Source organism: Macrosteles quadrilineatus, unplaced genomic scaffold (assembly GCF_028750875.1).
Source record: "Macrosteles quadrilineatus isolate MER2022 unplaced genomic scaffold, UCM_ALF_1.0 Scaffold_8__2_contigs__length_117827958, whole genome shotgun sequence".
Classification (NCBI taxonomy): Eukaryota; Metazoa; Arthropoda; class Insecta; order Hemiptera; family Cicadellidae; genus Macrosteles; species Macrosteles quadrilineatus.
In genome coordinates this window covers 68,630,253-68,657,356 of record NW_026542601.1, presented here as the reverse complement: position 1 = coordinate 68,657,356, position 27,104 = coordinate 68,630,253, and the positions used below count along the sequence as shown (strand labels likewise).

General features: G+C 37.3%; 1 protein-coding gene across 1 annotated transcript; it reads right to left on the bottom strand.

Moving 5' to 3' along the window:
• Positions 1 to 224: 224 nt before the first annotated feature.
• On the bottom strand, positions 225 to 26,512 carry LOC129000450 (uncharacterized). Its single transcript, XM_054427413.1, has 23 exons — positions 26,467 to 26,512; positions 25,818 to 25,856; positions 25,174 to 25,287; positions 24,498 to 24,643; positions 23,798 to 23,926; positions 22,783 to 22,914; positions 22,046 to 22,204; positions 21,177 to 21,325; positions 20,776 to 20,926; positions 19,896 to 20,080; positions 19,200 to 19,368; positions 15,818 to 15,959; positions 8,992 to 9,173; positions 8,303 to 8,523; positions 7,726 to 7,924; positions 7,129 to 7,342; positions 5,574 to 5,772; positions 4,534 to 4,697; positions 4,062 to 4,201; positions 1,423 to 1,544; positions 895 to 1,009; positions 277 to 433; positions 225 to 229 (listed from the first exon to the last, which is right to left on the bottom strand). Exons 1-23 carry the CDS (start codon positions 26,489 to 26,491, stop codon positions 225 to 227), a joined length of 3,258 nt encoding a protein of 1,085 aa, XP_054283388.1. The 5' UTR covers positions 26,492 to 26,512.
• Positions 26,513 to 27,104: the final 592 nt, after the last annotated feature.

Below are 27,104 nucleotides of genomic sequence, written 5' to 3'. Positions count from 1 at the left end.
ACCATGATTTTAGAAATCAAAGTAATTTCAGAATAAACTGAGAACTTAAGTAATTCCTTACCTCACTAAACTTAGCGCTGAGTTTCATCACTCTTTCTTGGTTGCTTCTCTTCATTTCTGTCTGCATGCAGCTCAACAGTTGAGGTTTGATTTCTTTATCGCACCACTCCTGATTGTCAGCGTAACTGTTTGATTTCGCAATTCCACAAGTGCTGACCTTCCCTTTAAACTGTTCTTTGATTTTGGCCTCGAACCCAGCCGCCAGTTTCCGCTTACATTGTCCCATCAGCTCTTCCTTGTCGTAGGAGCCTTCAATCGATCCATCCAGCGATAAAGAGATTTCCATAATGTTGGGTGCACATCGCTCTTCGGATATGGAATTTCCGATCATTATAGTTACATTGTTTATCTGTTGAAGAGACTTGATGCAAACCTGAATTGTAGAAAATAGTTGTAGTAATGATTATATAAAATAATATCTAAGAAATACAAGGTTTATTTAATGCTTACACAATATATTCTATCAGTAAAATTCTAAAGTAAAGTTGTAAGTCAAAGTCTTACTGGTCTGTTTAAACCTGCTTATAAGAAATTAGGTAATCATAAACTAACATGTTTTACAGGCGCACTTTGAAAAAAGTTGAATTGCAATACCACACAATTTTCCTGAAGTCAACTTAAGTTGAGAATATTTGTGGATTGAAAATTATAGCAAAAATCTTTCTAAAATAACTGAATGAGTAAAAAGAGAAATATATTTTGAATTCATAACTTTACAACATCCAAAAAAATTGTATTTTTGTAAGACAGTTGTTTTGGTTGCTATCCTACATGATGATCCAAGTGTATTCCCATATGTACTAGACATAGATGTGAGTAACATAGTTAACTTACAGAATATTCCTGACTTGGAGTGTAAACTGTAGAATAGCCACAGCTTCCACTAATTGGCAGACCAAGCAAATATTTTTGGAGGAATAATCCAGCAGATAATGACGTTCCTAAGGTGCTGTTGACAAAAGAAAGTAATGAACACAGTTGTATATGAAACCTGGAGGGGAAAGCAACCTTCTTTAATACAATTGACAGGTCAATTGTTGTACAAGAAACTCTTAACTAAAATATAGCCTCTAGACTACGATATTGATTTTTTTTTTTTATTTACAATACCTGTCAGCAGTTTTGGAAGGTAAGCATCAGTGTTACATGTTGGGTCAGGAAAAAATATATAATTTTGCTGGATTGATTTATTTGGGAAAGGCATTTTGCTGAAAAATAAACACCTTGTTTGTTACCATTGGAACTGCTGATAGGTTCTGTACTTTCATATTTAAGTTGTCTCCTAACACCATTGACTTCGGGTTACTATACAGACTGTTTTTCTACAGGTCTAAGTTTAGATTCAAACCATTTTAAACTTACTTTAGTAGGTTTGTAGCCTCAAAACCTGGAGTAGATCTTAACAAGTTGGTGCTTCCATCATCTTCACAGTCAAATATCTTACTGTGTAAACTATAGCAAAGATTGTCTAGTTTATTTTCAACCTGAAGCAAATAAAGACTGAAATATAACATGTGAAAACCCTGGTAAACACATAGTTAATTGCAAATGCTATTTATTTTTTAAACATATAGGAGTGAAAATTTAAAAACGTACGTTTTCAGGAAAAACACTTTGCAAATTTTTTTCCCCTTTTTTCAAAACTTTTATTATTTTTTTTATTTCATTAACATTTGAAGTTTCATAAAATGACCATGGTAACGCAATATCTTTGGTAGTTTCTTTTTAAAAGAGCATCTTTAGTGGAAAAACACAAAATCCTGTCACGACCATAACGGACGTTTAAATGAATATTAAAAATAGTTAATATTATTTTTATAACTATGTTTTGCTAAAAACTAATTTACTTTTATGACCATTATATAATAAAAAGGTCACTGAGCTTTTTGTATATTTGGTCTTTCTAGAAAAAAATAAAAACTCAAAAAATTGAAATAAAGCCAATAAAATCTTATTAAGTTTGTATAACTCCGAAAAAACTTACCTGAGACCCAAAAAATTGTTATGTTTGTATAGAGGTGTGCTTCTTTTGTGTATAAAACATTGAAATATGACGATATTTTAATTTTTGAAATTTGTATGATAGAAATCATAAACGTGATGGTCAGGGACAAGCGGTACGGTCGTGAATTGTCTGGAATAATCTAAATCTTTCTAAACAATCCTTCAATTATCCTGTTAGTTATAATAAAAATATGTGTTTCAATTGAACTAAACTGTTCTATTTACAATTATATTAAAGTTATTGTCACGACCAAACACACTATAATCCATAAGGCTGGATTGGTCGTGAAAAAACCCGCGATGGTCGTGAAACTTTGGTTGTGAAATTACGTGTTATTTGGCTCTGTTCTGGCGGTAGCCCTGCACCTCATGTTCGAGGATACAAAGTGGACTTCTAGGTTAATCTAGCAATTGAAATATCTTATAAACAAAAATTAACACCATGTCTACTTCATCGAATGACTACGTACGGTCATGGACACACCAAAATTACAAAAAACACAATCTTTCCTTTATTAATCTTGTAATTCCTCCTTTCAACTCGAAACGACCGGCACTACAATCCTGACGTACACCCCGAACTAGTCTCTAAAACCAACTGACTCCATCGACGCCAGGCTTGCCACTGTCGTGCTCCAAAGTTGAAAATTTTTCCCAAATGGTCGTGACGCCAAATCGAGGGACAGACTTATTTTGTCATGGTAGTCAGTTTTTAATGACAATAAAATTATAATATGCTCCTTTTTTGTAAGTTTAATAACCATTGATGACATAAAAATATGGCATTATATATTTTGGCATGAATAATTAGTCTAAAAACAGTGTGAAAGTTGGAAAATGTACCCTAGGGACACGTCATGGTCGTGAATTTCAAGACTTTAAAAATACGAAAAAAATACCTAGAACCTATTTAAAACCAAATAAATGTGTGTAACATGTTGCCCCCGTCCCAAAAAATATTTAAACACATAATAATAAACTACAAATCCAGTATCTACGAAGTAAAAGGCCAGGGACATGAAAACGTACGTTTTTAAATTTTCACTCATTAATATATTATATTTTACATATAATATGAGAGACAATAGCTGAGACAGTTTCTGACACTCCATCTTAAGAAGGTGTTAGCGTTAGCACATAATCATAGCTTTAAATACATATCCGCAATCTCCTGAATAAATATTCAGAAGTTGATCAAGAAAAATCAAAGCTCTCGCTCTGGAACTATGAGATGAATGATGCAAAATTTTCCAAGATGTAAAGGTACATGGTAAATATTATACTGGATAATATTATTGAGGGTGCGCTCAAACACAGTTCGATATATTCGCACAACCCACGACGGTTGAGCAGTTTTGCATGTCGTTCGAGTGAAAAGGTTGTATAATGTAAAAGCCCTTTTTAAGTTATTTATTATGTGTGATTTTTATGGTGTATTGTGTGTGTGGAAATCACATTTCCAACCAAGCCACTAAAAAATGGTACACTTCTATAACCTCCAATAAAAACTTCCTTTCAAAATCATTTATCATATTTACAAACAATTATACTTCACAGCGTAAATACATAAGTCGCAAATCAATGTTTAAAGTACACTGTTTAAACAACTCTAGCGTTAGCAAATGGCCAGAGAAACAGCAAATTGACAGGATATTGAGCAATAATAATTTGTACACGCTTCAATATTTTGAAAGTTGTGCAATATATTTTCAAAATTTTTAATGTAGTGCACAATCTGTTTACGCTTTCAATCCAGAACATACGTTTAACACTGTAGAGTATTGAATATTGTGCAATAATATGGTGTATGTGACTCATAAACCTTGTTTAGCACTCATAAAAAACTGTTTTCCACAAATTGTAAGGTTTCAAAATCAAACACAAACTGATTGCAACATCAACTTATGGTTTTCGCATTATTTAAATAGCTGACTGGTCATATGTGGACTTGCTTATGTTAGTATTCAAGATCTCAACTGAATGATAAATAAACTCACAGTCTGTGATGTTTTGCCCTTCACTGAAGAGAGTGGTTTGCAGTTGTTACATGACACAGATAATGCATCATAGTTCTCACTGTTGGTCACAGTGAATATATCTGTTTGTGTGTGCCATTTGAACCCAACGTGGTTATTCTCTGTAAAAAACAAATAAGAAGGTGATTGCAACTAAACAAACAAAGTAAAAGTTAATAATTGATGAAAATTGTGAATTATTTCAATCCGAGAGAGTTAAATTCAAGTTATTGTAACATATCCTTCAAGCTATTTCATAGCTTTAGTCTGTTTGAACTGTTAGTGTTAGACATGTAATTTTGTTTATCTTAGGAGTTCAAAATGGCGATCAAGTCCCAACAATATGTTTCAGAGAATTATAAACATAAACAGTATTTAATTATCAGACTTTATTATGGTTCCATGTACTCCATAGCTTAGTACATATACAGATAATTTTTATGTATAGCTTTACCTTTATCCAAAGCTGGCTTCAATGTCACATATATGTGATCGCTAAGTTTAATTTCTAAATGAAGAGGCAAATTAAAACGGCTGCTGTGAGAGTTTATGATGCCCTGCCAAATGTCTACCATTGTGTTCTTGATTTTCAAAACAGCTGAACCTTGGGACCAGTACCTAAAAAAGTACATCTAACATAATAGAGGGAGAAGCATAAAAAATATCCAACTGCAAAATATTAAATACAACAAATTTAAATTGTCTTTGATAAAATATTAGTCATAGGAAATTCAGTACTCTATTATGTTCTTAATTTAAACTATTTTGTAATCTCTGCTAAGCCAAGAGTAGTTCATTTGCTGTTGACTTGAAGGATCAGCTTTGCAAGGATTTATGAGAACTTATCATCCACGGGAGGTTCAACAAAATGTTTTGCCTTGAGTAAATTATATCCATAACGCTGTTTGACGCTGTAACATTTCTTGATGAAATTGTAATAAAGGAATTGTCTATTGTCTATAACAAATGATTTTGTTGGAACTGAGCTCATGAACATTTTACTCAATAGTTATGTCCAGACTCGTGCGCTTTCAATTTCAACGTGCATTTCAACATTTGATTCAATATTCAATTCATCATCTATCAACGCATGCGTTATTATTGCATGCGCTTTGTGACGTTTCTTTCAGCTGTCCACACTCATACCTCACTTTTTTTAGATGCCTTTATCTAGATGACGAAAAGAACACTTTTCTGTTGGGAGGTATTAGTTACGGCATATTTAGTGTTAAGAAAGCGTCCATCTGCGTCAATGCATGCGCTTAGCACACACAAAAATGCACAAGATATTTAGCTATTTAAACATAGCTATTTAGGTGTATTAGGTTATAAATTTAAAATAACTTACCATCCCTACAGCTAAATAAATATAAGTGGAGGTATAGCAGTGCTCATTTCAAAAAACTGGATGAAATTCTGAAGAATATTGACAAGAACACAATAAAAGCTAAAGTAAATTTTAGGATTGACTATTGTTTCACAAACAATATTTACCGTAAATCAAAATTCACATCTTGAGTGGAGGCACTTGATGATTTTTCAGCTTTGAAACTGAAAATATTTGGATAATCCAAGGATACAACTCCAGGAAATCCAATATCAGTGACAAAAAATGTTTCCTTGTTAAAGAAACTGGATGCATGCAAGACTGAGAGGTTTAAGATGTTCTGTGATTGGAATGTATTGATCAAGTCTGAAATGGAAAAAAAATACATTCATTGAATTAGAGAAACTCTTTTGGTTAAAAAATTTCAGCACTAAATTTGAACAAAGAATGTGTTCAAAGTGGTATTAGATGTATATAATGTTTTAAGTTACATTCTCGATCTGAAATATTTTAAATATTATTTTCCTGTACTTCTAGTCACAAATATTAGTGCAGAAACAGTATGGATCATAAACATAAACAAATTATGTCACTGGTCCGAAAGTAACATTACATAAAGAACTGACCAAACCAAATAATGTTATGTAATTAGTACAGTAGACTCTCGCTCATCCGGACTAATGTGGCAGGCGTCCGGTCCGGATTACGAAAAATCCGGACTATCGAGAGTCGAGCAAATACACAGTACTGTATATAGCCGTTTTTTCCAATTTAGTTCCAGGTCCACAGTAATGATAGCCGGGCATATGCACTTCCACCGGTAATAATCTTTACGGCTGAATTTTGTTCCAGGTTCACAGTAATGATAGCCCGGACATATGCACTTCCACCGGTATAATTTTTTCGTCCGAATTTTGTTCCAGGTCCACAGTAATGATATCCCGGCGGATATGCACTTCCACCGGTAATAATCTTTACGGCTGAATTTTGTTCCAGGTTCACAGTAATGATAGCCCGGGCATATGCACTTCCACCGGTATAATTTTTTCGTCCGAATTTTGTTCCAGGTCCACAGTAATGATATCCCTGCGGATATGCACTTCCACCGGTAATAATTTTTACCGCCGTGTTATCCGATTTTTTTCATTATTCAAGGTAGTCTCGGCTCTGTTTCGCTTGGATAATCGGACTTCTACTGTACTGTGCCACTAAAGAAAATCACGATTGCCAATCCGGACTACCGGGAGTCCGGACAAGGCCGATCCGGATGAGCGAGAGTCTACTGTATAGGTTACGACACGTAATGTCTATGTTTATGAAACATATCTCATAGCCCCCTTTAATACAAGGCTGCAGGAAGACAAAAATGGCAACGCCACTGACTCGGCATACTGAAACAGCTGTTGCACTCATTTATAATGGAGCTCGCACAATGTTTATGTCTACTTAGGGTAAAAACTATGAGAAGTTTATCAACACACTTTAAAATTTGTTGTTGGTTTGTTTTATGTCTTGGTGGCTTAGTAATTTTTTTTCCTCGGTTTCATTCAGTTAACAAGCTTACAGGTGTTTTGTATGAGACATAGTGACATTTATTTTCAAGACATTTGTCTTTTACTTTCAAAAATTGTTGTAAAAAATTTATCTGGTACTACAACACAAAATTATTACAACATAAAGTTAATCAAAATCTTAAAAGCATATTATCAAATGGGCATTTACCTTTAAGTAAGCCATCGATGTTGTCTTTATCATAGTTCCTCAAGCTGACCACTTGTTGTTGATATAACAATATAAGCTCAAGTTGAAAGTTTTCAGGAATCAGATCATGTTGAATCAGTTTCACCAGAATATCTGCTGCTTTTGAAGGATGAACAATTGTTTGTAAAATATCGTTCAGCATTTCTATTTTGACTCCTTTTAATTTAATGTAAATCTGTAACAAATCAGATCCATACAAATACTTCAGATTGTAAAATAAATCATTTATATAATTTTAAGAAACTGGTCGAGTTTCCTTAAGGATACAATAAACTTTCAACAGTTTTAACACTCTTTGATTAAAACACATTGCCTTTATACACAAGGACAAGAAACATAATATTATTGTTTTAAACATGGGTCTGTTCAACATACCCAAAATTAATTATAATTAATTTTAATTGAAATATTAATTGACACGCCAATGACAAATCATCATTGACAAATTATACATCAGTATAAAAGTATTTTTGTTTGTTAATAAATTTAAGGGATTTGTTAATAAATTTAAAGGGGAAAAAAGGGCCTAAGTAATAAGTAATTAATCTTAAAACTTACTGAATAATAAGTGATAGGATTCTCATCACAATTAGATGAGTAAGTAATGTAAGCAGAACTTCCATGTTCTGGTACTGAACCAACAACTGACAACACTCGCAACTTCCCATCAGCAACAGAAAACTCATAAAAGGAGGAAGCAATCTCGGATATAACAGGTTTCTTCATTGTTCTCATAATCTGTTGAGCAATATGTTTCCTGAAACAAGATATAATATATTACTTTAAATTTCAAAAGCATTTAAACATAAAGGTATTTAAAGTTTTATACCCAAGTTTAGGTGTTAATTCTTTTCAAAGTATGTACAAATTGCTGAATAAATATTGCTTTATCAGCTCCCAAAACATCACTTGGAAAGCAAAATACCCCCACTGCATCAGACCTGCGGACCCAGTGAATTTAAATTTGTCTGATTGGATTTTACTAAAATATTTCCACAAACAATGGGAGTTTTTGGCCACTGGGGACATCAAAATGAAAAAGTAAATCAGGCCCGGGTCTAGGTCTTTCTATGCCACCTTCGGTAATAGTTTCTTTCCTATAAAAGTGTAATTTAAAGTAAAAGAAAATACTGACCTAGTTGAATGGCAGTGCTGCTTGTCTTCTGAGTAGCTTTTGATCAGTTTGTAGTAAATGTTGTGCAAGTGAGAGTTGCACTCATCAACTGTCATAGTCTGATGAAGCTGTGTAAAAACTGACAATTCTTGCTGAGCTTCCATCAACAAAGCCAAGGCTGTTGCCCTTAGTTCCAGAGTGTTATCAGGGTTTATAATAACAGGCCAGTATATCTTGTAAGCCTGCAGAAAAACCGTTGTGTTATTGCTATCTGAGAAATAAGGATTAGAGTTAATAGTTTTACTTGTGAACACACCACCATCAGGGTGCATATTTTGTAGAAGATGAGCAAACAATGACTGTTGTTGAATGGATGAGATGGCAGCTTTGTTACTGACTAAGACCAACTGTTTCTTTAGTCAGGACCATTTACTTAAATCCCAATGATCAAGGACAGCTGGGACCAGTTTCAAACAACCGAAAAGCTAATGACTTTTCTCAGGATCGAACTGGCAACCTTTTGATTACCTGCCGAATAGCTGAGATGTTTACAGGTGACAGTAAACTATGGAACATTGTTTTAATTTTAAGTATTTTGATTCAAAGTACTATGTATCTATGGTCATAAATATTACCATTGACTATATATAGTCAATTATATTACCTAATACCTATGATAACCAATCAGATTCTCTATCCTGTGGACTTACCTTATCAGGATTTGCAGCAACCACTGGGAACACAGCTCGCAATCCAAACACTTTGACAGTCTCACTGGACACTGGGTCTTCTCCTGAGATCAGAGGCTCCACAATCCCAACGAGATTCTCCAAGTGTAGATTGCTGAGACCAGCCAGATAAACTAACTGGTTTAGGTATTCCTTGCTGTTTTCTGAAGAAAAACATATCATAAGTTTAGGAGCTGTTCGATTTGTTTAGAAACAAAATTTTTAAACACTATGTTAGTTTTGGAGTTAAGAGACCATGGTTTAGGAGAAAGAATTGATACACAACTAAATGATCCAATAACAAATTTCCAGGTAGTTTACAGCTCATAAAAAATAACCTCAACACAATATCTAAACAATGATATAGGCTATGAAAGGGCATATAAAATAATTTGCTATGAAAACTGTTAGTGTGCTTCATTTTATGTTGTTTGTTGTTGTTCCGGATCGGTTGACAATCAATAATAGGTTAAATTACCTGTGTCCGCCGGTCGATCCTAAAGTATCCTATTGCAGGATATGCATTTCGGCGAAGTTAAATCTCCATCATCAGTCCTTAATACAAGATCTTGAACTACAAATTTTGAAAACACGTACACAAATTTTACACTTACACACATGACGAAACACGTAAGTTAACCTTTTATTGTTTGTGTGCTGTTAACTGCCTGTAAATCTGTTTCTGTTTTTGTTCATGGTGGAATTTTTCAGAGGAGAAGAGTGATGTTAAGTCATAAGCTTTTTGGGAAAACTGTCCAAACCCATTTGAATGTTCTTGGGTTGGTTAGTTGTGTAAAGATTATGTTAACATTTCCTTTATAGAGTTGGTGGAAACTGAAAAACATTTATTCGTCAAGTGTATTTGTACAAAATATACAAAAATTATACACAACACATGTTTGTGCATTAGTGTTTTCTTGTCTTTATTTTTGTCAATATTATTTATTGTATGGTTGACAATCTTCCCCCTGCGGTTTCGGGGTTAGAATAGAACCGCAGCCTTCCCGGGCTTGTCGTAAGAGGCGACTAAAAGGGTGACCGACGCTCTCACTGGGAGTCCTTGGGAGTGCCCCTGTTGTGTTTGCAGGGGTTGATGTGTGCTCTGCACTGCCGATGGGTATTCTCAGTGAGTCGTGAGGAACCAGCCACTTCGGTCCTTGGTCAGGGAGTGCGGCATGGATGTAGAGGTCGGGCTCTACATTGTGACGGGTGACCCCCGGCACGTCAGGTATCCGGTGCTGGGAAAACGGAGGTTGGGCCTCGGGGAACTGGGGTAGGGGCGCTGTCCCCGAGGGTATACCCGTTCCTGACTATTCCGGGCCGCCCCTTGCCGCACGATGCGCTGGTAAACACAAGATGGCTTTTATAACAAATACCCTGAACACATCTTTAATAAGTAGCTCGAATGAGCAAGAAAAGAAGTCGGAAGTAGAGCGAGACCCTTTTGGGCGAAGCTCCAAGGTCCAGAGATCGCCAACATTGAAAGGCGTGAAGACGTCCCCTCCACCTGCATCTTTCAGGTGTACAAAAGACTTGACTTTGGGATCTCCCTTGACAAGTGGAGAAGGAAACGGTGGACCACCCTCTAAGTCTGGTGAAGGGATGCCGGAGGAATCCCTAACAACAGCGTTAGATTTGGAAGTGTCGGGAATGGTACTTCTGCGTCAGCAATATCTCGACGCAGAAAATGACATTGAAAACCGGCTTCGAAACATGGAGCAGACCATAAAGGCAATGCTTGAAACCTTTAAGACGCAGAGAGGAGTTAACCAAGTGGTTAAAAATGGTATGGCTAAGCTCGAGGACGACCTTGGTTTTGTCTTCGCCTGCCGGCTGGTGAGCAAGGCGGCCATGGAAAGGATCGCCGAGAAGGTGGTGTCCCTACCTGACGACAATGCGCGACCTTCCAAGAAACGCAGGAGGCCTACATCAGAAAGCCCTCCAAAAAGAGAAGAGGTTGTTCAGACAGCAAAGCCTAAAGTTAAGGTCAAGGCGACCCAGACTTCTAGGTCCTTCTCTGACGTAGTTGCCGCTCCAGCGAAACCTCAACAGCCACAGCAACCTGCGACACCCATTGAGGGTAGCTCCCGAAAGGGGTCAGTCGTAGAAACACCATCTGGGACTGTGTGGGAAAAGCGCCTTACGAAAAAGGAGAAGAGGAAATTGAGGCACGCGGAAGTCGGCTCCAAGACATATGTGGCAGTGAGGGCGCAGTCGACCGGCGTGGCACAAGCTGTGCCTGGCTCGGCACTCGCTAAAAAGTCGCGGCCCAAAAAGCCCAGGACTGAGGCAATTTTGGTCAAGCCTTTGGAGGGAAGATCATTCGCCGAAGTCTTGGGTGTTATCAAGGCCAAGGCTAAGCCAGAGCAAACCGACACGGTTGTACGGTCGATTAGACAAACCCGGGACGGGGACGTCCTCCTCGAACTGGGTAAGTCTAAAGATAAAGCCGCCTTTGCTGCCGAACTAAAGGCAGCTGTGGAAGGTCAGGGCACCGTTCGTGCTCTCGAACCCAAGACGTCCGTCGAGGTTCGGGATATGGATTGTGTGTCAACGGAGGATGACGTCATTGATGCCCTAAAAAAAGCTGTCCCCGAGCTTGCCGGACAAACGGCTAGTCTGAGGGTGTGGCTCACGAAACCAAACCGGAGTCAACAGCGGATGGCGGTCGCCGAAATGGCAGACGCAAACGCCAGTAAGGTTTTGGCACTCCAGCATTTGAGGGTTGGATGGGTTAATTGCAGGTTGAGACGGAGGGTGGAAGTAACGAGGTGTTTTAAATGCCTTGATTTCGGCCATTCCTCCCGAAACTGCGAAGGGCCCGACCGAGGCAAGAACTGCCTTCGATGCGGGGAGGTGGGTCACACTCGTAGGGACTGTAAAGTTGAGACCTGTTTCCTCTGTAAGGAGAAAGGCCTCAATGATAAAAACGCTAAACATATAGCTGGGTCTGGGCAGTGCAGTGCATTTAAAGGCGCACTACAACAAGCGAAAGCCCAACCACGAAGATAAGGATCCTCCAGTGCAATGTAGATCGATCCAGGACGGCTGACGCGCTTCTCAGTCAGCTTGCCCTCGAACACGGTGTTGACGCGCTCTTGGTCAGCGAACAGTACCAGTACCGGGACAGGGACCCATCTCTTTGGTTTCCCGATACACTTGGTACTGCTGCGTTCTGGGTTCGTAATACAGCTAAAGTGCAGGTAAGGAGTCACGCGAAGGGCCGAGGATTCGTTTGGGTCCGGTGCGGGGATGTCACTTACTTTAGTGTATACAGCAGAACCTCTTTAATCCGAACCCCCGTAATCCGAACGTCCACTAATCCGAACGCCTCATTGCTGTACTCTATACACAGAACATTAGTTTATCATTGGATACTGTATTTATTGGTATACGCACCGTAATTGTTTCTATTGTAATGTACAGTACTGTTTATTCCCTATGTTTACTACTGTATTAAATAAAGACTGTATTTTACTTTATAAAGCATTTATCACTTTTCCCTAGGGATTATTATGTAAAAACAACAATATGTTCTGTAATCCGAACTATTCAATAGTCCGAACTACCCCCGGTCCCAATTAGTTCGGATTAAAGGGGTTCTACTGTACCTCACCCCCAACGAGGCTATCCGTGACTTTCGTGGAAAGATAGACCGCCTGGAAGAGAGCGTGCGCGATACCGCCGGGCACGTTGTCGTGGCGGGGGATTTCAATGCTAGGGCTGTCGAGTGGGGAATGACTCTCACTAATTCCCGGGGGAAGTACATCCTGGACTTTGCTGCCAGGGCTGGACTTGTTGTCATAAACGAGGGCAACACGCCAACTTTCCAGCGTCCCGGAATGTGGGGAACGATCCCAGACATCACGCTTGCATCTGAGTCCCTCTTGCCGAGGATACGAGCCTGGAGAGTCCTAGAGGATTATACGGCCAGTGACCACCAGTACATCATTTTTGATGTCATGGATAGTCATCAGAGACAAGCTACCGTGTCTCGGCAGGTGCCCGTTCGGTGGAACACCAAAAAGCTGGACGTGGCTAAATTCACTGAAGTCATACTACGGGGAGAGCCAGTGGTACCTGCTGCATCTGGCGGGGCTCACGCAGAGACATCAGTTACATCATTGATGAGGCTGATAGTCTCGGCCTGCGAAGAGTCAATGCCTTGCAGGAGATCCCGGTGCGATAAGCGACCTGTGTACTGGTGGACAACCGAGATCGCAGAACTACGACGGGCAGCATTGAGAGCCAGACGTCTTGCTACCAGGGCCAGAGAACCTGAAGATATTTGTCTTAAGTCTGACGCTTACAAGGTGGCTAGGAAGTCTCTTCGCCGGGCCATTAACCGGAGCAAACGCAGTTGCTGGGAGAAATTAAGGGACGATGTCGATTCCGATCCGTGGGGCCTTGGTTACAAGATAGTAACCAAGAAGCTTGGCACCCGCTCTCCACCTTCCGTTATGGACGGGGCCTCTATGGAGAGGATCGTAAAGTCCCTTTTCCCGACTCACACACTGCGCCCATTGCGGGAGTTCGGAAGGGTGGACGACGTACCGCTTTTCAGTCTCGAGGAGTTGGAGGCGGCCGTTCTGTCCCTGAAGAACAACAAGGCTCCTGGACCGGATGGGGTACCTGGTGAGGCCCTGAAGAAAGTCTTTTCAATAAACCCACAAATCCTTTTGAGCACGTACAATGCCTGTCTGGCCGAGGGGAAGTTTCCCTTCTGCTGGAAAACAGCTAGGCTTGTGCTCGTGGGGAAGGGAAAAGGAAACCCAGACCTACCCTCCTCTTACAGACCTCTCTGTATGTTGGACACTGCTGGGAAAGTCTTGGAAAAGTTGATCCGTTCCCGACTGAATTCAGCCGTGGTTGCTGCAGGGAATCTATCCCCTCGTCAGTACGGCTTCAGGAAGGGACGGTCAACTGTTGACGCTATTGAGGAGGTAAAGCGAGCCGTAATGAGAGCTGAGGAGTTTAACAACTATTCTCGTCGGGTTGTGCTGCTTGTAACACTTGATGTGCGAAACGCATTTAATTCCGCGAGGTGGTGCGATATGCTCGACGCACTGGAGAACACTTTCCACGTCCCGGCATACCTCATGCGCATGATAGAGGACTACCTCCGGTACCGCCTCATCATTTACGACACTACAGAAGGCTCCAGGACGATGGATGTAACTTCTGGTGCTGCTCAAGGATCCATACTGGGCCCGGACCTCTGGAACGTCGCCTACGACAGCCTCTTGAGATCCGAGATGCCTGAGGAAACTGTCCTAGTTGGGTATGCAGATGACGTTGCGGCTTTAGTAGCTGCACGTAGCATTGAGCTTGCCCAGCTGAAACTAAATCGAGTCATGCGAACCATTAACGCATGGATGGCAGAACATGGTCTCTCGCTCGCTCTGAGCAAAACTGAGATCGTGATTCTGACTAAAAAGAGGATTGACACCATCGTGCCTTTGATGGTGGGGAACGTTGAAGTCCAAACGACTCGTGCCGCAAAGTACCTTGGGGTCATGGTGGACAGCAAGCTCAGCTGGCGAGACCAGATCACCCGTACGGCGGACAAGGCCGCTAAAATGGTTTCTTCCGTTAGTCGGTTAATGGCCAATGTCGGAGGTCCACAGTCCAGCCGCAGAAGGCTGTTGATGTCTGCGGTCCAGTCCGTGTTCCTGTACGGTGCGGAAGTCTGGGCAGACGCTCTCAATAAGGAGGTATATAGGATGCGGCTCGCCCGAGTGCAGCGTCAGGCAGCACTAAGGGTAGCATCTGCCTATCGAACAGTGTCCGAACCCGCCGTCCTGGTGGTTGCTGGAGTCATCCCCGTCAAACTTTTGGCGGCGGAGAGGAAGGCAATTTATCAGCGCCGTGGGGAGGACCAGGCAAGAATTGAGGAACGCACCCGGACCTTCCAGCTGTGGCAGGAGAGCTGGGAACAGGAGACAAGGGGGCTCTGGACCAGGCGACTGATACAACAGGTCCAACCTTGGGTTAATCGGCGGTGCGGAGAGGTGAACTTCTACCTCACCCAATTTCTGACGGGTCACGGCTTTTTCCGGTCGTACTTGTTCAGGATGGGCAAAGCCGTGTCACCCGATTGCATATACTGCCCAGGCATTCCCGATGACGTGGAACACACTTTCTTCCACTGCCAGCATTGGGAAAGGCCCCGCCTAGAGGCTCAACAGAACGTAGGACTGCTGTCGGTGGACACGGTCATACCGATGATGATGGAGGGTGAGGACAATTGGACCTGTGTGTCACTTTACATCCAGGGTGTTCTCCGCGCCAAGAAGCTTGACCTCGACCGGGATGCGGTGTAGGTCAAAAAATAAATAATGCCAGAAACAGTGCGAGCCCTGCGGGCTTAGGTCACATGTTGGCCTGACTTGAAGTAATGTGACAAACAATTCCAGGTCTGTGTCCAACAGAGTAGAGGGGGTTTTTTTAGTGAGTAGTCTGTGATAAACTCAGGAGTCTCACACTACAGGCTGGCTACCTGTGTGCGTAAAAGCATTTTCCCTCCTCAAACTAAAAAAAAAAAAAAAAAAAAAAAAAAAATGGTTGACAATCTTATAGGTAAGACTACTGCTAGCATAGGCTACATCTATTCATTACCCTTTTTTCTTACAATAAGCTCTCTACATTTCTAACGCAGCAACACAGCACTCATTTGTTATAATTGTACAAATCAATCCTTGTATTTATCCTTGATTCCAAATTTATTTTCTTAAAAGTAAAAAAGTTAATATTGCTTATGATTAAATAAGTTTTTATACCATTGTGAGATTGTACAAATATTGTTTACCTATAAACTGAAGAGTGTATTTGTTTATGGTCTCAGGATTGCATCTTCCACTCTTGCAAGTTTCGTAAATTAGAGTTGCAAAACTTAAAATTGCTGCATTCCTCACATCGGTTTTTGTTTGTCCAGGAAGATTTAAGAGTCCCTAAAATGTTTGAAATTTGATTAAAAAATCCCTAAAAAAGGTTAAAAATTTCTATTCGCTTTTAGATAACTATCAAAAAGGAACTTATAGGACAAAAATATTACTCTTTTTTTACTTAGTTGTCATGAAATTTCAAATCAAATCAAATCAAATCATCTTTATTCCATAGACACAAATTGTGAAAAGTACAATAGTGTATAGGCTGCGTCAACAATATAATACAACTTAAAACTAATCTAAGGTTGAGGCAAAATAATCTTCTATTTTATAAAAACAGTTTTTTAGAAGAATTCTCTTGATGGCTACTTTAAAAACATTTAATGGTAACTTTTTAACTTTAACTGGTAACTTGTTGTACAATTTGGTAGCGGTATATTTGAAGCTAGCTTGAGTGGTAGCATAAAGGCACTGATCTATTCTTAAATTATTACAATTCCTTGTGGCATACTTGTGCACATCCTTATTACAAAGTAAAATATCACAGTTGTTTTTAACATATAACAGACATTGAAAAATATAAATACAGGTTAAGGGCATCACAGACAATTTCTTAAATATAGGCTTACAATGACTACGTGGTGGAGCATTACTTAACAGTCTAATGGCTCTTTTTTGTAAAACAAACAAGATGTTGGCATGGCTGCAATTAGCCCAGAGAATGGCACTATATACTAAATGACAATGAACATAACTAAAATACACAGTTAACAATACATCTGGAGAAACAATTGATTTTAAATTTCTTAAAATAAAAATTCCTTTGGAGAGTTTTGGAGCGATAAAATCAATATGGGAAAACCATTTTAGGTTGCTCTGTATCATCACACCTTATAAGAATTTGACTGGAGTTTGAGAGTTCTTAGAGTTACCATAGGTCATTTCCAGATTTTGAGTTTTGTTTACGTTAAGAGACAGCTTATTGGCCTTACACCAGTCGGACATTGTATTAACAGACTCAGAAATTACACTGTCCTGCATACACTTAGTAGACTTGATATTCAAACACACGTCGTCTGCATACATAAAACATGAAACATCATTACTTTGGACATTAAAAGGTAAGTCATTAACATAAATAATGAAGAGTAGGGGGCCTAAAATGGACCCTTGTGGCACTCCGTGGGGAGTGTGTTTAAGCTCTGACAGTGAATCCTGGAAATAAACAGCCTGGAATCTGTTGCTCAGATATGACTCAATCAAAGACACGGCATTATCACAAAAACCAAATGACTTTAGTTTGCCTAGTAAAACACTGTGAGACACAGTGTCGAAGGCCCTTGAGAGATCAAAAAATTTTGAGCAAACACCTTGTTTTCTTTCCATGGCCTCTAGAGTGTCCTGAATGTAATTTAAGACCGCCTCCGTCGTGGATCGGTGCTTGCGGAAACCAAATTGCGCACACGAAAGCAAACCGTTTGAATCCAGAAAGTTAACTATTTGCCATGAAAGCACCCTCTCAATGACCTTCGACAGAGTGGGCACCAAGGCCACAGGCCTATAATTGCTAACATCCAATCTATTACCTTTTTTAAATATTGGAATTATCTTAGAAATTTTAAGTTTGTCTGGGAAAGTTTTTCCCGTAATACAGGAGTTAATGATGTGTGCAATGACTTCACATAAATAATCACTACCAAACTTTAGAATCTGAGAACTTAAACCAAAAATATCAAGACTGCTGCTGCTGCTTAAAGACAAAATAGCTTTATGTACACATTCTACTGATACCTCACAAAATTCAAATTTAACATTACACAAAGGAACACTAGACATATACTCATCGGCACTGGTTAAACTAACAGGAATGTTATCAACAATAGCATTAATACTACTTACAAAAAAAGAGTTAAAATTTTCTGAGTTTAAAGGTGAATCAACATCTGGTAATATAACAACTGGGCGCTCATTTGTTGAGATATTTTTTCTAATAATATTCCACATTACCCTGGGCTTGTTGCAGGCATTAGAAATACATGAGTTATTGAACAATAACTTAGCTTCCTTTACTTTCTTATTATAGACCTTTGTTAATAACTTGTACCTAACCTTAAAAGCTTCACAACCAGTATCTTTACTTAGATATAAATAATTTAAACATTCTTCTTTTAACTTCCTAAGTTCACCAGTATACCAATTACCAATGTGTTTGCGTGGTTTAGCAGATCTTGGCCTAACGTAAGGAAAACAACAATTTACAAAAATAATGACTAGATTAAGAAATAACAATATCTTAGTATTTACATCATCTGCGCTGTAGATTTCATTCCAGTTTGTATCCTTGATATGATTACAAAAAACACCAGCGTTATCTTCTGACACCCTGCGCCTAGACTGTGACGCACCCATGGACCTCGGAGGATGTGACTGTGTGGAAGCAGGAGCCAAGTCCAAACACATAGACGAACTTACGATGTAGTGATCAGACGCCGTAGTCGGAATAACAGTAGCCTTCCACCTCGAGGGATGCAAATTGGTTACATAATTGTCAATGCACGAACCATCAAGCATATTTAAAAGGCTGGGTCGAGTTACTTCGTCTCTTAGCATAATGTTGAGCCCAAAACTTGTAATTAAGTTACAAAAATCTTGACAGACATGAGACACGTTATCTTTAACATCGATGTTGAAGTCACCAGCTATAAGAACATCACATTCCAAGGATGCTGTTACAGTTAAAAGTTCTTCGAATTTGAGCAAGAATAACTCAGTATTGTCTTTGTCTGGAATTCGATAAATGCACACCAATAAAATCTTCGGATTGTCTAGGAAGAGAGCACTAATTTCAAAAACATTTACCAAGGCTAAACTGGTAATAATAGGCGCAGGAGACCAATTAATAGCATTGTTGTCCCTAATAAATATTGCTGAACCTCCTCTTTCTAACCGAGGCCTACTAAAGCTTGAACATAGTGTAAAGTTTTCTAGTTGTAATGATTTTATGTCAGAATCCAAAAGCCAATGTTCAGTAATAAAAACAACATCACTGTTTTCGTCATTAGCAAATATTTCAACGAAGTTGACCTTGTCACAAAGATTACGGCAGTTCCATAGCAAGGTATTGAAGTTAAAATTGTTTAGGCCTAGGCCTACGTCAATTATATGTGCACAAGGGTTGGCTACGTCTGTGCTTACCTGGTTTTCAAAGTCAGTCACACCAGGTAAGCACAGACGTTTTAGTTCCAGACGTGTCTTGCTTTATAATTTTACCAGAGAATATTCGTGGTTGAATCTGTTACATACCTCAAACTTCGACAGGTGTTCCTCGGACAGTTGCCGAAGGTGAATTGGCAACGATGAAATTAGAAGTTCAGCCTCGTAATCATTCACTTTATATTCTTCCACTAAATTTACAAGAAACAAAGCTGAATCCTGGCTTCCAACCAAGGGTAGTATTTTGATCAACATGTCACTAAAAAGAAATATTTTATATAAGAAATAAAGATTTGAAGAAAGGTACATTTTTGTTGCTGACTAAGATCAGCTGAATCATCGGTCAGGATAATTTTAAAGCTCAGTGATCAGGGAAAGCTGAACCCAGTTTTGAACTATCAAAAAGCTAATGACTATTCTCAGGATCTAACCGGCGACATTTTGATTGTTAGACAAGCACTTTAACCACTCAGCTACCCAGCCTGCCACAGGTTGTTAAACTACCTCTTTCTATACACAAAACTATAAAATTTAATTGACAGTCACTTTTTGAGTTTGAAAGAAAGACATATTTATGTCCAATAATATGTCCAGGAAGTTCTACCTGAACTGTTTCAATTTTTACATAGAGTGATAATATTTTGTATTTATTATGCCAGAATGAACGTATTCCCATTCAAGAAAGCCTACTTCCTCAACAAAGGTACAGAAATCTAGTTTTTAACAAGTCAGCCTATAGCTAAAATTCAAATAAAACTAATTAGATTTAAATTTAAGACAACATACATGGATTTAATGTCATTATTTTTCTCCAACTCGTCGTACAGTTGCTGTAGCAAGCCAATATCCAGTTTACGCAAGTACGTGATCACCAGCGGGACCAGATGTGGTTCCTGAGCTCCAATTTGTTCTGACAATAAAGAGTTTATTCCCTCCAATTGTGAGCGAACTGTGGGAAGTAGGTGCTGTACCTGTAAAAAGTACTCCAGCAAGTGAAAATTATAGCAAATATTTTATAGTCCCCTTTATTTACATGATATTACATGCATTCATATTAATTATCCTGGAATGGCCTCTCTGGAACATTGAATATGCAGAAAGGTTTAACTAACTTATGTCTAGAATTCTCAAAAGTGACGTGAATAAACTATTAGGGTTTTATTTCATATCAAAACTATATTTTTCAAGTTCACTGACATTAGAAAACTCTAGTACTGTTGAGAGGAGATGTCCTATAGTGGCTTGGAACAAAATATCCAAGTACTTTTTTTACCAATTACACAGGGGTGCGCCACAATTCCATTTTTATTTTTCACTCAGCAATACAATTACTAGACTACAGTATACAATAAATTTGGTCATGGACACTAGGTGAAAAATTCTGAAGTAGGTCAAGCCATAACTTTAAAATGAGACCAACATCACTAAAAACATCTCATCATTTTGCACAATGCAAAATATTTAATCTTTTTATTAAAATAAGTCGTTTAGTTGAAAGATAATAATTTTTAAATTCAGAAAAAGAACCCGAGGAGAAATTTAGTACCAATATCTATCAGTGAATCACTATTACAAGCCCATAAATACGATAAATAATACTGGTATTACAATAAACCAACAAGTATTTAAAATATTTCCTAAAATGATAAAACTGTACATTTCTTACCTTTTTCACAACCTTATTTAAATCTTCATTGGTGGAAAATTTAAAAGAATCAAACTGTCCAGATTTAAATTCTAGACTGTGTATTTCCTCGGGGTTAGGAATATCGACAACTCTGGTGATACCATTCATTGATACAAGTTGCAACTTCTGGCTGAAAAAAAAATTAACTTTTTACTGAGCTTTTAATGAAAGAGTAAAGATCATATGACAAAAACTTCTTTGGAAAAGCCATGAAAATTAAGTGTGAATGAAAGTAGAGAAGAAATTGATATGCAATCACTTCAGGGTAGTCATGACGTAAGGACAGTCACTGTAGTATATTCAGTTCACTAACTCTTTACAGCACAATTTCTTTTATCGTAACGTTAAAAAAAATATTTAAAGCCACAAGTTAATCTTACCTAACAGTAATGTAATGAGAAGAATTTGAGTTTCCTCTCAGGAATCTGTAGGTTTTGCCTTCTGTGAATACTTCTCTTATAAGTAGAGTATCTTCACCATAGGGAGTCACCCTGTAAGTCTTTTGGCTAGTAGACTCCAAATTATTAGTCTGAAAGCAAAAAAAAATAAATAAATAAAAACGGTTTACCTGTTTTACAAACAAATTGTTTTTAAAGAGCAATATTGGGTAATGAAAAGGTGAAGTTATACTATTCTTCTAGTCTTGCCCCTAAGTATCACCATTAAATTTAGTTTCAAAGATGACCTCTTTATGGCACATAAATTGCTGGTTTAGCTAAGAGAGAACATGGTCCAGTAAGCATCTAAAGGAGTCATAATCTCACTCATGTTCCATATACAGTCCTTGCTTCTTAAAGAGAGAAAGGGTCCAAGTAGACCAGGTCAGGCCTAATCCGCTGTTGTCAAAACATAGCTATTGTTGTGAAGCCGAGGAGGCGTGCTACCCAAACCAGCGGTCATTGCCACTACCTCCCTTAAACTCTTAGAAATAAATCGGTCCAGTACAAATTCTATAAGATCGACTAACCAACCAACACCAGTCAGTGAATTGTGATTCAAGTTTTGTGATATTCGTCTTCACTTTGGGAATAAAATTATCTGTCATTAAATTATAGGCATCATCCGTTCGATCTATAGAATTTTTACTGGGCCTTTCTATTTCTACGAATTAATAGCTCGGCTTCACACTAATAGCTATGTTTTGACAACGGTGGATTAGGCCTGACCTGATCTATCTGGACCTTTTCTCTCCTTACGTGGCCGGGACTGTAATAAAAGCTACATCAATTATATTTGTTTTACCACTTACCAGAGGATTAAAATTCAAACATCCAGGTTCAGTTTCCACATTAGACCACTCCACAGTGTCTCCAAGACAGTCTCTTGTGTTGTAAAACTTTGTGATGTGAAGCTTGTTTTTGTGCGGTTTTACTGAATTCAACACTGCACAGAGTCCGTGTATATTTTGCTGTAATCAAGAGATATTTATTTACCGCAGGTCTGAAAGTGTTGACTGTTATTTGTTTTTTTTTGTTTTTTTTTTTTTTGTAAGAGGTTTGCAGCCTATTTTAACCTTGCATTTGCCCGTCCACATACACTATTTGGCCGTGCGTGGAACGTATCCAATCCAGCAAAGCAAGGGGTGAGCTGGTACAGTAGGAAGGTGAACTGTACCAAATAAATGTTTGTGGCAGTGACCAGGATCCGAACCCACGACATCGCTGCCAAGTCCGTGACACTACCGATTGAGCCACCGACTCACCTAAACAAAACATATAACAAGACAAAACAGCTACAGTAGACCCTCTTATCCGGACACCTTTTTAAGTGGACTGTACTCGGTAGAAGTGATATCACTTTAACCAGACAATTTTTATCAGAACAACTATTCAACCAGACTGGATCAGTAGTAAGTGAGAGAGGTACTGAAACGTCTCTTCTCATGGGAAAGATTTCAGATCAGTGATCACTACTGAAACCACAATGCTACTAGAATATCATAGCTCACTGATGAAAAATATATTTAGTGAAGACCATTGCACTTACTTCAGTTGACAAAAAAGCAGAATATTCCTCAATGTTGATTTTCGGTAGATCAAACTGCAGAATACCACTAACGGCTTGCTTTATACTTCTTGACCACATTGGCGTTTCCGATGACATTTCTAATTTGGAAACCTTGAACAGTAAATATACTGAGTGTAATAGGCACATGAACAAAAATATTTGAGTCAATTGCGACTATCGACTTTGAATAATCCTTAGATAATTCTCTGTAAACATTTCCAAAAATACACGTTTTTAATTGTTCTGAGATATGTTGAATAGACAAACTATATCCATGCAACCCTCAACTGAGCATATTATGTTATTTGAATAAATCTCTGATTTTAGTAATAAATCATTGTACTAATCACCATTGTGTTAACCAATAACATGATCAATTTGAAAGCTTCATATGAAATTATAAAATTATGATCAACCACGTGTCATTGTCATTCCAATTAGTGCATACATCGGACTATTTGGTTGAATAATTATTGGTTAATATGAATTCGGAAATAATTGTTAAGAAAATATTAAAATATTTCAAATTAAATTTTGACAATTGTACTTAGCGCCCTCCCCACTTCTGATTGTTATTAGAGTTAAATAATGATTAAATACAGTGCTCGATTTGCGGCGGAACGTGCCTTACAGTGTTCCAGTAAGTACATCTCTTTCGGAAGGGAAAAAAAATCATAAAAATAGGCACATGGCTTTGAACACAAAGGAGTGTATTTAACCTTTCTCTCACTTAAGTATCCAAAGTACAAAGTTTTAAGGCATATTAGTTGTGAGGTGTCAAAATCTAATGAAGAGAGAGATTTGTATTTGTGCCAATAGCCAAAGTGTAAAGTGTGCTGTATACTTCCAATAATCTGAAAGGCAATCAAATGTTACATACAGCTTATTCCATAAAATCACAGTTTAGTATTCTTACTGTAGTTTGAGTTCTTTATACAATAATGATCATGTATTATCCGGTTATATTTTATAGCCAAACACCATTAATTCTTACCTGACCATCTTTGTAATATATATCAAACGGTTGATACAATGTCGCTGCATTGTCTGGTAGTTTGGATATTTTCAACTTCTTTTCAGCCGCTACATCACCACTATACGAAACAAACTTCAAGTTGACAAACTGGAACAAATTAAAACAAGAGATTTAGCAATTAATTATAGAAGTTTAGAAATATGCATTGTTATTGGAACAGAGCAATAAGAGATGCACCAAGTATAAAATATTGTACTACGGATGTTTTGATAAAATATTCTTAAACCACGAACACACACAACTAACGCTGTGAAAACTCTTCACGTATATTTAAAAATACAAAATTCAAAAATAAAATGTACATTGTCGATTAGATTACGGCTTGATATTTACATCAACTACATCAGTTGGGGTCTAAAAACTTGCAAGACTTTAATAAACTCAAAGCAGCTAAAAAATTTGATTATAATAATGGGTCTTGTCTTATTAGTCTTTTTCAAATTTATTTACAAACCGTAAGATTAAAGTCTTTGGAATAGATAAAGATCAATTTATTTTATCACTAGGTCCTAAAAACAACTCTTTTTGACACAAAGTTTAAGAAAAAGGCGAAGCCAAAATTGAGCAAGGGTGTAAAAGACACTTCCTGGCAAGTGTGATGAACAACATTTGTTGTCATACTGCGCCATTAACTAAATCCAACAAAACCTTACAATACCTGTACTCTGGCTCTATTCTTGAATCCCTGCACTTTAATATTTCCAGTCAAATTGAACTGAGACACAAACGGTGCCGGAGACTTAGTTCCAGTTGTAACCACTGCAGAGTAGCTGTACAGAACCTCTTGCCCCTCGGGGTAAAGTCCTGTAAATAAATAAAAAATTTTCAACCAATATGTATATCAAGCAAGTGTATTCTTGTCATTTTGAACAAGTCCACAGTAAATTTGTTCTTTTAAGGTGGTATTATTTGTAATTTGGTGTTTGAGATAGAGAACTAACAGCAGGATATTTTGTCGGTGGCTAAATTGAACTAGCTCCTTTTCTATCCTCAATCTGGCTCCAGCGTTAATCGAGGAATGCCTACTTTACTTAATCTAGTCAAAGATTACTTTATTCCCTGAAGAGTAGGTACCAACAAAAATCTGGAATCTAAATTAATGACAAACTTCTTTATTAAGGAGGTACTCTAGATATTCAACAGGGAACAATGATAAGAGAATAATCTCCATAAATAATTCAGAAGATTATAATTCTTAGCTATAAAAAAATTTTCATTATCTCCTTATTTCCAGCCCTTGTTGGCAATTGCTAGTAGTACCCTGATCAAATTGAATTCAATTAAAACATTGTGTCATGGTGATAACAATAAAACTACCTCCCACAAAATGTTACCTTTAAATGTGTTCTGTGGAACTTCATTATTTTGCAACAGTTTCTGCTGTCGATAGCTGTAGTCCATGCCAGTACAGCTCAATGTGAATTGTTTTGAGTGAAGTTTATCTTTTCCTGCAAACATTTAACGGGGAAAAAATGCATCAACATAATAAAACTAAAACAGTTTTAAGTTTCATAACTGTTAACCCTGTATCCTCTCCTCTTAAAACAAAAGTAAACATTTTGGAATTAATAACGCACAGTGGGTGGTTTTAATATTTTAAATTGCATTTCTAAGTAATATTTTTATACATTTAGCCTCCTCTCTACTTGGTTAATAGCTGTGTTAATTGTAACAGTTTTGCCTACACTAATTTTTTGTTTCATTATTTGGAAGTTTGTTAAGTTCAATAAATTAAAATGACGATGACAGTTCAAAAATTGTTAAATTGATTGTACAGTGTCTTTTTTATCCAATGGATATTTTGTTAGCCAAAAAGTATTCCCTCCAAAACACAAGTCCAACTGAAAATAGGAGACCAAAAGTAGTAAAAAAATGTTGTAATAAAAAAATCTTGGTATAAAATTTTTTTTGGGTGTATGGAATTTAAATGAAAATGGATAGGTATCCAATATTTCCCCCATTTATAATTTTTACTTACCTATCAGTGTGCTGAAGACACCAACAATTTGGATGATACCTAAAACAAAACACTTTTATATTTTGAAATACTTTAGTTGCAAAATTATTGATTTAAAAAGCATATTTTTGGCCAAAAATATTTTTATGGGGAAGCACAGAAGTTTTTTAAGGTACAACTAAAATGTTGGTTTCATAAAAATTTTTTAGACAAAATATTTCTTTAGCTATAAAGCTTTGAATTGCTTGTATTTAGTCAGTTTGTCAAATAAAGTAAAATTTAATCATGTTACGAATGGTTTCAGTTCATAATATTCCTTTTTCACTATGTTACCCACCGTTAAACATAATTATAGATAGTTTAACAACTGCATTTAAGATTTTAATAACAGATTAGTACATAAAAAGCATTTCATCTCAAATGTAATATTTAGTTATCTAATCCAAACATAAAATTAATTATAACAACAATTTACAGTTTCTCAACGTGATACCAATAAGTACTAGGTAAAACAATATTTATGTTCAGTAACTAAATTTTAGTTTCTGAATATTTGAGGCAAATTTTTACAACACGTTATCAAGCTTTGTAAGACTCCAGTAGATAGATGACATTTAAAATGGTTTTAACATATAGTTATAACTACAGGTTTATATATTCTAACACTAACCTACAAACACATCTACCAGCTTCATGTTGAATACACCTCAGACTCCTTTCACCAAGTTCATACGGTAGTTATCTCAAACAAAACAAACAAAGTTTCTTATCATCAAGTTCATTGTCCCTGATAATGACTGTCAAATTTTAGTCAAGTAATTATATTTTGCATTTGAAATTTAACAGTACTTAAAATGTGTGTAGTTTTGAGTTAAGTGTATTGACAGAGTAAAAAATATTAACGGTAAATAGGGAAAACATTACAGACTAATCAGAAATCATAGATAGATAACTTGTTTCTCTCAAATCATTTTACACACACATAAAATATTTCAAGTAATACGTTGCAATTTTTCCTTTTTTATACGAAATTATAGCATTTTTGATTTCAATATGTCATTATTTTCATAATGTATGACTATGTTTAACAAATCATCACACAGTGTATGTTCTGCTTTGATTGAGCTTTCTTCTGATAAATACATTGCCATATCCGAGAAAACTTTCAGAATAAAGATATTTAGAAAAATTTTACTACTATGCACATATTCCATACAAGACCTATTTTTTAAATTTATTATATTTTTAAGTACTACTAAAACTGTTATTTAAACGCATGTAAAAACAACTTAATGAGTTAAAAAACAA

What these genes read in the sequence shown, in the direction of transcription:
- LOC129000450 (XM_054427413.1), bottom strand. Translation starts at nt 26,491, where the DNA reads ATGAAGCTGGTAGATGTGTTTGTAG. An exon ending in TTGCTGCAAATCCTGATAAG is followed by an intron (nt 8,524 to 8,991) that starts GTAAGTCCACAG and finishes GTTTTTCTGCAG; the next exon opens with GCTTACAAGATATACTGGCC. An exon ending in CTCCAAGTCAGGAATATTCT is followed by an intron (nt 434 to 894) that starts GTAAGTTAACTA and finishes TCTACAATTCAG; the next exon opens with GTTTGCATCAAGTCTCTTCA.